At 38.2% G+C, this 11,714-nt stretch overlaps 1 protein-coding gene across 1 annotated transcript in view; it reads left to right on the top strand.

The window, feature by feature from the left end:
- Positions 1 to 8,975, top strand: part of inpp4b (inositol polyphosphate-4-phosphatase type II B) — a gene marked incomplete at its 5' end in the record, with an annotated part of 91,569 nt that extends 82,594 nt beyond the window's left edge. The window contains one exon of the mRNA XM_083936813.1: positions 7,205 to 8,975. Within this exon, the coding sequence (XP_083792939.1) occupies positions 7,205 to 7,337 (133 nt within the window). The 3' untranslated portion in view covers positions 7,338 to 8,975. The remainder of the gene's footprint in view (positions 1 to 7,204) is intronic.
- Positions 8,976 to 11,714: the final 2,739 nt, after the last annotated feature.

The following is an 11,714-nucleotide window of genomic DNA, read 5'->3' on the forward strand; positions in this document are numbered from 1 at the left end:
CCAGTTGATGGCAGTTGTGTTAGATGAACAAGAGGACGAACTTTACATGACCAAAGACACAAATAACAACTGGCCCCAATTGCTCAACAATTTCTACAACTTAAAGGCAAAGTTGGCTTAACAAGTCAATACAATTAATACATCTAAACAATGTGATAGACATTTGTTGAAGTGAAATATGACATCAAGTATTCAGTGCACAAATAAACTAGAACACCTGATGACTACACAAGCTAACAAAATGCACTGTAGTCCAGCTTCTTCCAGCCTGGGAACCAGACGAACAAGAGTTTGTCACCGGTCTAGATTTGAACAGTCCCACATTTCACTGCTCTGATTGGTTGTAGGTCTATCCAGTCTACAATTCCGTCCCGTGCGATGCACAGGGCTCATAAAACTCAGATCAATATGTCAAAATTAGGCAGTGCTGATCAAATATGAATCAAGATTCTGTTACTGTATTCTTGCCTTCATTTTTTAGCTAGTGTACTGTCGAGCTGTAATTTGAGGAAGTTTTCTTATCTGCTTCAAAACGGAGCTAGCACCACACAAACTCACATGTCACTCAGCGCTACAGTTGAAGGTCAAGTTTCGTTTCTCTGATAACAAAACATTTCACTTTTTGAATGATTAAAATGGTTAAAAACTACTCAGTCTTGCAACAAGTTAATCAGATCTTATAATATACAGTTATATGCATCAATTTGTAGAACATTACAGATCCACTTATGCATCAATCTAACGTCATAATCAAAGACTCCAGACAGTGGAGTTCCTAACATATTGGATGTTTTATTGCATCCATGACTGTCACTGAAAGAACTATGTAAGAATTATTTGCTAATGTTACATCTACCAAGGATATACCCTGGGCACATGTGTGAATGTGAAGTAGAATGAACTAAGGATACTGTTAGTAGACTGTTTCTATCCCTTTCTGATGTCTGAACACATGGCATAAATCTCCCGTAGGGGGTTTTAAAAAAACAGTGCAGCAGTACTCTAGTGTCTTACTGCAGGTGCTGCATTCAAACAGTAGTTCAGTGTGTGAATACATCACCTTCAGGAATAAGCATCCATCGAGAGCTTTATATTAATTTGGAAAATGTGTACTTTGTGTTTTCTCAGTGGAGTTTTTATAAATGCATTATGGTGGGAGATCAGTGATAAAGATGTAGAAAAAATAAAAGGATAAAAGGAACTGGAAAGTGCACTATGGTCATCTGCAGGCACAATGAAGATATCCTCTTTGAATGTGTTGTCTTTGCTCTGACAGCAGCTCACTCATTGAGAACAGGGATTATTTTAAAATCTGATTCAGTTATTAAAACACTTAACAGCTCTATTTGGTTGTAAATTAACTAAGGTAGTGGATGTTATTCAACCTCTATGCTTCGATCTATTCGTCTTTCAGAAGAAGAAGAAGGAAGGAAGAATTGAATATTAAGTGTTGAACTGAGTGGGAGAGGATAATGGGAGAATGTTAATTGCTAGGTCAAAGTATAGAGTATAAGAGAAGTATGACATATTAAGTGGAAATTATGAGCATTATAGTCTGTTGTATTTCTTCATCACTCCAACATTTTTATCTTTTGACTGTCACACTTTTGTTCGAGTCAAACCAAAAGATAAGCTGTAGGAGACCCTTTTACTTGAATTAGTTTTGATTTGATATATAAGCACTTCTGTTTTCAAATAAATAAAACATGACTGCAACTATCTGTACGGTCAAGAGTTGTTTAAAACACTAACATCCGTGCATTTATCATGATTAAAGGCTGGGTTTGTCAGGTCACACCTGTCACATTGCCAGTGTTAGTTATCTGATGTCATCACTTTAGTAAGTAAAATCTTTGCTTTCCTGATGTTTACCTGGTGTTGAAACTGCACAGGAACAACAACACGTGAAACAACTGCTTAACATGTCTATAACATGTGCCTTATATAGGTATGTGTTTGTTTATTGATTTTGGTTTGTTGTTGGTTTTGAATAAAAATAACGAAGGCTGATGTTACGGATGAGACAGGCTGGACCGGTTGACTTGATTGTTACACTGTAGCCTGATGTCATGAAGTGTGTAATTTACATAACCTGCTGGTTTGTACATGCAACAACAAAGATTCTTTGCATACGCTGTCTTTTAGTCAGTGTAGTATTCTTGTCCATCAGCTATTTGGCTGGATGGTATTTGGCTTCATGTATGTTGTTTCTATCCAATCCAGACTAAAATACAGGCATGTGCTTGTCTGTCTTAACCTAGTTTCATAACCCACACAGGGTAATGGACCTTCTGCACTTGTCCAAAGGTGCAGATTATCTCAAAAGGAATAATTTTCACTCTCTGATGATGTTTCCTGTCCTGCTGACAGTGAGTTAAGTATGTCTTTAAAAAAAAAAGTATGAATGAAGTGAAATGTGAAATGAAGAGGAAATCCACGAGTGTCACGTTTCAAAAAAACCCTGTTAAACAGCTACCATAAACAAGGATTCTTCTACTCTACACTTCAGTGAATGCATATCAGCTAGATCAGATGTAATGTAAACACATGAAACATTGATTATTGAATGTGCATCAAACTGTATGCCTCCTCATATGTCTCCTCTCTCCATCCTCTGCCAACCAACTCAATTCATTACGTGGCTTAACATGTAGCTTTTTCGTGAGCCTGTTTCTCCCATTTCTGCTCCGTTCGTCACTGCCTGCTTGTCTGCTTGGCTCTTTAAAGCAAAGTCTGTACTAATGTCTCTGTGTCTAAGTGGACCTTCTGGTGTGAGCCTGTATGGGCTCTCAAGTGATCAATCTGTGCCAGAAGTCTCACTTAGACAGCATCTTGACTGTACTAATACCGCAGTGTTTTGATCTGTCTCTGTTCGTTCTGCTTCACTCTGATTGGCACCGATGCAGTCGGCTGACCCAGAGAGACATTGGGCAGTGGGAGGACCCTGAGGCTGGCGCCATGACAGACAACAAACCAGCGTCAAGACACTTTTACCCCATTGCCCTGCTGCTCGTTAGCTCACACTTACTGGTTGTCTGGCTCATTTTAAGTCTTGTTTTTCTGCTTGCAAAATATCAATAAACTGCTGACAATGCCATCTCTACTCACTCCTTTTTTCTGGGTGGTTGTGTGACTTGGCTGGCTTTCTCGTATAAGAGTAATTGACGTGAGTGTTTTATTATCGATCTCAAGATGTGGAGTGTTAATGCCTGAGCAACAGTGGAGGATTGGGGTCAATTTATTTAAATCAAATGGTATTAAGTAAAATAAAGATGTTTACTCTGTCTTGACTTGCTAGGAATCTATTCTGACAAACTTTAAGTTAGTCTTTAATATCTGACAACTAATGTTAATGTCACTTACTGCATATCAATATACATAAAGTTAATATTGATTCTCAGACATCTTCATTTTAATGTTAGTGGATAAGCCTGGCATTCATCTATATTTTTCTAATTGTCAACAGAGCTGTTCAATACTGTCTGACTTCCCTCCTCTATCTGTGTCACCCCACACTCATTTATTCCTATTAACAACATCAATCTTTATCTTTTATCAACTTAATTTTAAAAAAAAGAGTTCAGTAATTTCCTAAAACCAGGAATAAGTAGTGCATTTGTTGGGGACTACTCAGCAGAGAAGTAATGCACATTTGGTGCTCTAGTGAGTATTTATGCAGTATGATGTATGTGGGATTGATTGAAAATAAACTACAATGCCCATTAATTTTATAATAATGAAAGAACATGTAACCCAGTGCAACAATAGGACTCTTTGTCAAAGTGTTTTTTAATAGTTTTTGGACAACAGTGGAGCTATGACACAGAGGAATAAATATTACTGAATTTAAATACACAAACGATACTTGTGGGATCAAGTCATTTTTTTCTTGTGATGTGATTTGTTGATAATAAAAATATAGAATATTGCCAGCCTCATCCTTTAACTAACAGAAGCTGTATCTGAAACTGATGAGTCAAGTTATCTTTGAGGATTATACTGCTGAGAAGGGTTAAACAGTGGCACGTGACACTCGTACTGTACATGACACACGTTCACCTCTGGATGAGACATGTGGACTGTATTTTACCATTACAAATGGATGCGCTTTGTGGCAGTTAAACTTAAACCCTTTCCATGTTTTCTGCAATACAGCTATTCATTGAATTTACCCCAAACAGCTTTAGACCTTTGGAGTTGAACAAACTACTGATTCTGTGGCGGACAGTCTCTCTTTGTCTTTCTTTTTTCTGTATCTAACTCTTATTCAACATTACAATATTCGTTCATTTTGCAACATCGTTGACGAGTGTTCAACTTCAACATATTGCATGTCTGTAAATGGGTGTTGTTGCGTATAATTTACATTTTCTTTGTTTGCATGTCTTTTCTTAAGCTGCCGTGCATAAATCTCATTCTCTCTGCTACTGTAGAAATCTCTTTTAACACCTGCAGTTGCACGTTGAGAATTCTGTCCTTATATCTAAGAAATCTGCTCATGAATCAGTACGTGTGCAGTAAAAGTCATACATAGCTAAGAAAAACTGTGCAGCTCATGCTCTGAGCCTGAGTGAAGATTCTGACTCAGAGACATCTCCACCACGGAGACTTCCACTCCCCAAAATGTTTTATGACTGAAAGGCATTTGGTCTGTGCTTATAGAAATGACATTAAGCATTACATTACATTAAGCAGCAGCATTTCTCTCCAGAAACAATTTCCCACTTACAGCAGTTATGAGCTCGCTACTGCACTGTCGATACCTTTGCGTAAACTGACCCTTTAAGGAACCGATGGAAGCACACAGAAAGCCTGTTATGTATTGAAAAACAAAACATCACAGCCCATTAAACTTTAATGATATCCAACAATTCACAGTCTGTTTAATGCTTTTATACTGTGTTGTAATCTAATGAAAACAGTATGCCATCACAGCAAACAACACATCTGGGAAGATTGTAATGTTAATTACATGTTGTCACAGATTAGCTGAGGTGTTTGTAGGTCATAATTGTAGTGGTGGTGCATTGGATTGCATTAATTTAAGCATTAGGACAATAGGATTTCATTGTTTTGGCTCCAGCACACAATCTTCCCCTCAGAGTTCATCTAATGTGGAAATCTTGAAATTATGCATTAAAAGTTGTTACTAGAATCAAACCAGAACAAAGCTGTTATAAAACATACATACTTGATACAGTCTGGAAGAACACGTATTAGCTGTCACTCTTCACACAAAAAAAATGCTGCCCTGTTCACCCAGAGGCAGCTTCACTAGAACAGACAGGTTCAGTTACACTTGTCTAAAGAGGACAACACCCATCAATCGCCTGTCATGTGTCTGGAAATCTAACCATCAACACCACGTTATGCTTTCAGACAGAAACATCATTTTTGTTGTCAGAAGCATTAGCAGACACATTAATAGTGTCAACCGCACTTTATAATACTAAAAGCTGAATAAATGAGCCGGCTCTTGGCTGAAAGGTAGTTTTGGGGATTTATGGGATTACTGTTTTTAAATTTAAGTATTTAAATTTTGAATTCTAAAATGATCTAATGATCTCACATTATCCTCTGAAGCATGAAAAAAGAAAAAGAGGAAAGCTTTTCACTGTTCATTTAGGCCAATTATAGAGTCTGCTGTCCCGGTGAAGGAAGAATCTATTATAGTGAAGGCTTAGAAAAAAAGTCCTTCTTAGTCATAAAAAGACTAAAAATGGGGTTCTGAAGATTTGATTGGGACACTTGTGACGCTGGTTTTTATTTGCCGTTCTAAACTAGAGACTAACTTGCGATGGATCGCACCAGTTACAACGCCAAATCAGGCCAGTGGCTTAAAGGGGGCAGAGCGATGGTTCCTCTCTTACTTCCTACCCCCTACTTCCAACACCTTACTTTATCCACACCCATCTTTGAACTTGGCTATCATTATGATCTCAGCTACACACAAGTTTTCTGATTGTATCTTGTACAGTTGTGACAGACAGAAATATAAATACCTGGCAAAGTTATAATAATATTCAAGTATCTTTCCTGATGCACTCATCTGTATCGGCCTCTCTGCAGACTGCAGACAACAATTATCATTCACCATCCACAATTACAAATAAAAGGATAACTGTCATAATATTTTACCACAAATAAGTGTCTTACATAGACTGTAAAAATAAGTGTGTTTGTAATTGTACCAGTAGCTCTCTCTCTCTGTCTCTCTCTCTCTCTCACACACACACGGGGGGGGGGGGGGGGGGGGGGCGTGCTTTCCAGACTCAATATGCAATTACAACTATCCAAACCAATGACTTTTTGGGGGGGAGGGGATGACAGCCCGTGTATCCACCTTCAATTGCACTTGCAAAAATCAACATGTGCACTGTTGATAAATCTGAATTATGTTTTAAGTATGAAATGAATGCAATTAGCACCACAGCAAGCCCACCCCTCATGATTGGGCTCAGTGGTCAATGACTATCAGCCATCTGTGACAGATGGCCCAACCCTACCCCAAAACTGAGTTTGAAAACAAATATGTGCTAAAGGTCGTAACTGCAAATCAGTCACACCTACAGTTACAGCATTATTGTGCCATAAACCTCACCAAATACTGGAGAAAACAACCTCACCACAGACCCAGTTAGTAGCTGTTCTGGAGTTTCCCTCATATCCCTTCTGAGCAGACCGAGTTTACACTTTTTGTCACAGAATGATTGCTATTTAGATTTTTCTAAACATTAAGGACAACTGAAGAACTACCACACGTCCTTGTTCATGAATGAACTTTAAATGAACCTCAGCATACTTGAACTAGACCAAACAGAGGATACATCACACAGATGTGATCATATAATTTATGACTGATTCATCATAAATCATTGAACTAGGCATATTTAACTGTAAGCTGCTTTATTATGCCTTGTTTATACTACAGCACCAGCTAGGCAGCCATGAAATGGTACATAAAGTGTCTCATTGCTATCGACTTTATCATTCAGATGTGTCATGCATGTATAATTTTTTTTTAGTAACCAGATACTTCATTCAATTAGAACACAAACGGGTGTTTTGTTTAGAGATTTGATGAAATTGCATTTTCTTTTTTATCATTACAAAGATCATTTTAAAACTCATTCATGTTTACTTTTTTTTATTGTTTTTTCTTTTCTTCCCTCATTCCTCTTCACCCTCTTTATTTGATCACCAGAGAAGGATGTCGGATTGAGAACGTTCAAAAGAACATTAGATGCAGGAAATATGCCTTCAACATGTTGCAGCTGATGGCCTTTCCCAAGTGCTACCGACCACCGGAGGGGACTTACGGCAAAGTTGACTCTTGAGGACGTAAGCCATGTACTGTAAAAGCAGCCATTGTGTGTTACCCCGAGTAGAGTAGTAACTTTGAAAGCTTATAGTTGATAGCGAAACTGTAAAATATTTTATTGTTTTAACCAAAATAACTTTCTGTTTTTTATACTGAGATGGTGGTTTAGTTTAAGTTTAGTATGTGTGTATGTTATTTGTAAAATAAATGCACTTTATATAATTGCCCTGTTTATTTTTCACGTCCTAAGCACAGTAAGCAGTGATAAGCAGTGCAACTGTGTGGACAAACCTTAGTTTGTAGATAATATCTGTGTGGCTGTACAATATGTTAACGATCTTTTTTAAGTCTTCAAGCTGTTCAACCTGCGTTTGTGTGCATGACGAACTCCCCTTCCACAGAAATTAAATCTGTGTGTGTGTGTGTGTGTGACAACAGTATTAGCTCAAAGGGGCATTTACTACCTTTTTTTTTAAGCTATTTCGGAGGTGATGACCTCTGAGCTCGCTCCATTAACTGAGATTCAGTTAAAAGCATTTTTTTTTTTCAAGGCTTGTTAGTGGACCTTCGAGTTGAGACTATTTTTTGTTTAATATGCTGTTCCCAGTGTCAAGACTGAACTTCCATACATAGTTTGAATACTGCTTTCCTCTGTGACTTGGAAACAAAATGTTTATAGACCATTTTACAGTTGTACACATCAACAACACAGTTTATTTCCTGTTGCGGTGCAAAGAACCTCTAGAAGAAGGAACGGTCATTGCTTGTTAGAGTTGCTTTAGTGCTGCTTCTATTGAAGTTACTGTGGCAGGCACGGCAAATCCCACTGACCCATCATATCTGCGCTGCTTGCAAAATAAAACACATTACATGATATTTACTGATGTTTTTTTTTTTTATCTAAACGTGCGTCTTTGTTATTGGTGTGTTTGTTTTGTCCAAGACAGCTGCTACATCCAGCGGGGCAGGTCTGACCTATTATGGACAGAGCATGCTAACGTTAGCCCTCCTGAATATTATTGAATATCATTAACAGTTGATGGTTGGTTCCTTATTGATAACAAAGATGCATTATTACCATCAAAAACATGTAGAATACCATAGCATGACACCAGTGACGTCATGAACGTTCCTTCTTTTAGAGTTTACTGTTTGTGTATCTGAATAACATCAGCTGACAGGACGTTAGCAAGGACCCAGGCTGTTGCCTAGCAATGTAATACCATTGAATAGGTCTATAGCCTTATTCCATGTTTGGATAGTTTTACATGATGAAAAGCATCTCCTGCTCTACAGGAGTTTCACCATTTCTGCAGTTCTTGAGCTGTTGATCTGTATGTTTTTATGGCATCACATGTTCCGGTCCAAACTTTGCCTACATTGTTTTTTACTGTTGCAAATGTATTTTCATCCATACCTGTATTTCATACTGTTTCCAGTTCTCTTAATCATTGCACTTGAGTTTTTTTCCATAGTATTTTTATATATTCAAGGTACAGGCCAGTGAAACCACATGAAGTACATGTGCAAGTTAGAACAGAATGAGGATATTGGACCATATTATCATTTTTTGAATGCTATATCAAATGACGTTATTTATTTTTGTATATGAAAATGATTTTATATTCCAAATGCTGATGCCCTGGCCTTTAATGCATGTGTGAAATGTATTTGATGTGTTATACGTTGGACCTTTACAGTTGTCTATATGAAATTAAATAAAAGAATGAATTGATGTGGATATGTGTGATTCTTTTTTTTTTGATGATGAATGTGTGGATAGTTTGTGTTCAGTTTCACAGGTGTGTGTTTATTTGAACAAGTAAGTCAACTATAGTTGCATGAATCATAATTTAGTGTTGCTTTCAAAACATTACTAGATTGATTCATTGTTTGATGCTTGAGTCAGCTTCAATTCACAGCAATCACTTTGGATTCCAATGGCGACCCAGGGTCACATCAAATAAATGTGTCATCACAATCCACTCCTGCAGCATAACTCAATCCTCTGCCCTTCATCATGTTCAAACACTACTCCCTTAACCAAGTAAATACTGGACATACTTTGACAGGAGGGAGGTGGATTTTGCTGCAGGAGTTGTTTAGATACTATGCTTGTGTTAAAGAAACCAGATCACAGATTACTATTACCATACCCTCGAGAAGACGATCAGTATGTACACTGAGTGGTTTACATGTGGAGCTGGTTTTACTTAAATGGTTTACCTTTCAGCTCATTCTTAGGATGAAGGTTTTCAGTCTTGTCTTTGGGCCTTTGGAACGATGACTGTCTTTGCTGTATTCCTTCCCTAATCATCAGTACAAATGACAAACTTTTCATCCACGCTGCAGATGTCATCTTTAGCAGCAGCCAAACCCAAGCCTGACCCAAGACCAGATGATATATTTTTTCTTTACTTCATTAATTACTGACTGTTCACAATGCATTGACCACGCCCTGTCTCTATCTCCCTCTTCCCACTGGGCAGTAGGTATCTAGTTGCAACCCATTGAAGATTAGAGGGAGAAAGAGAAAAATCTTTTTGAAATAACCCAACGTGAACCCAACCCAAGCCTTACCCAACAAATCAGCTTGAACCCAAGCCGAAACCTGTTACTTTGCCTGACAGGTTCCTGTCTGGCAACAGAACTTAACAGTGAAGCTCAAGATGCTGATTTTCTGTTGTTGATTCAAATTTGTTCCAAAAAATACAACGTTTTAATTTCCGGGAGACTCGTCATTCACTTAAAATCTGTTATGGCAGAGGCTGTTGGCAGTCGGTTGGGGTGCCCAACCCTGCTTCTGGAGAGCTACTGCCCTGCATGTTTTAGGTTTCTCCCTGCTCTAACACACCTGAGTCTAATGATGTGCTCGTTATCAAGCCGCTGAAGCTTGTCACAGGTTTGAAACCTAAAACATGCACCAGGATTCGGCACCCCTGGTTTAGCTGGACCTTAAAAGTTTCCAAGAAAGATTCACAATCTGGATCATTATCAGCGTCATCCGATGACTCATCTACATCACTGCAATAATTTAAAAAAGGCTTCAGGCATGATCTACGAAAACTCTTCATTGAACACAAATGAATAGAGAAGGAACATTAATATGGACTTGAAACTGAACCTTATTAATATTAATACACTTGTTCTTTTCATGCTACAAGAAGTTAAAATATTGTTTGTAGGGCACATTGTCTCCATATTAATAGAGAACTTGTCATACTTTTATTTTATTTCTCTGTCAAATTCCAAACAGAGCATCATATAATGAGAGCAGTGGAGAGCACAGGATTATCATCATTTCCTTGGCTTTTTATACTTAAAAACAGGAACTCTGTGGAGTTCTTGACCTCTAGTAGCACTACGGAGCAATTCTTTTGCACAAGTGGCTCACCATTTTCTTTGTATCGATCTCGAGGACGTACACATTTGTGCAAGTATGGTGATAGTACGTTTCCCATCTTGACATTGGCCTCACACTATTCCACTAAACAACAGTTGGTATTGGAAATAAAACATCAATGCGCTAACACATTCAACCAATGTTTGGATGTAACCAATGCACAATTGGATTTTTGTAAGTGTTTTTGTATATGAAATTAAATAAGAGAATGAATTGATGTGGATATTTGTGATTTTTTTTTTGATGATGAATGTGTGGATAGTTCAGTTTCACAGGTGTGCGTTTAGTTGAACAAGTAAGTCAACTATAGTTGCATGAATCATAATTTAGTCCACGTGTTGCATTAAAAACATTATTAGATTGATTAATTGTTTGATGCTTGAGTCAGCTTCAATTCACAGCAATAACTTTGGATTCCAATGGCGACCCAGGATCACATCAAATAAATGTGTCATCACAATCCACTCCTGCAGCATAACTCAATCCTCTGCCCTTCATCATGTTCAAACACTACTCCCTTAACCACCTGCAGAAAATGTATGAATGTTTGTTTAGTAAATACTGAACATACTTTGACAGGAGGGAGGAGGATTTTGCTACAGGAGTTGATACTGGGGCCACAATTGTATTTTTTTTTTTAGTGTTTGTGTTAGGAAGGAAATAAACTCAGTGTGTGTTTGTTGAAGCTCAAACATAATGTGCTTTGGTGAGTGTGGTGACATTCAGACCAACTGCAGCCTGGCGTGGCTCCCTTCCCTTGTTCTGTCATTACATCCAAGCACACATTCCTGGTTAAAATGAACCATGTATTTCTACATATTGCTCCTTTGCGTTGAAAGGAGCCAGTTGAGGTGGTTCGGACATCTAGTAAGGATGCCCCCTGGGTGCCTCCCTAGGGAGGTGTTCCAGGCACGTCCAGCTGGGAGGAGGCCTCGGGGAAGACCCAGTACTAGGTGGGTCTAAAGAGGACAACACCCATCACTCGCCTGT

The sequence above is a fragment of the Echiichthys vipera genome (genome assembly GCF_963691815.1).
Source record: "Echiichthys vipera genome assembly, chromosome: 2".
Classification (NCBI taxonomy): domain Eukaryota; kingdom Metazoa; phylum Chordata; class Actinopteri; order Perciformes; family Trachinidae; genus Echiichthys; species Echiichthys vipera.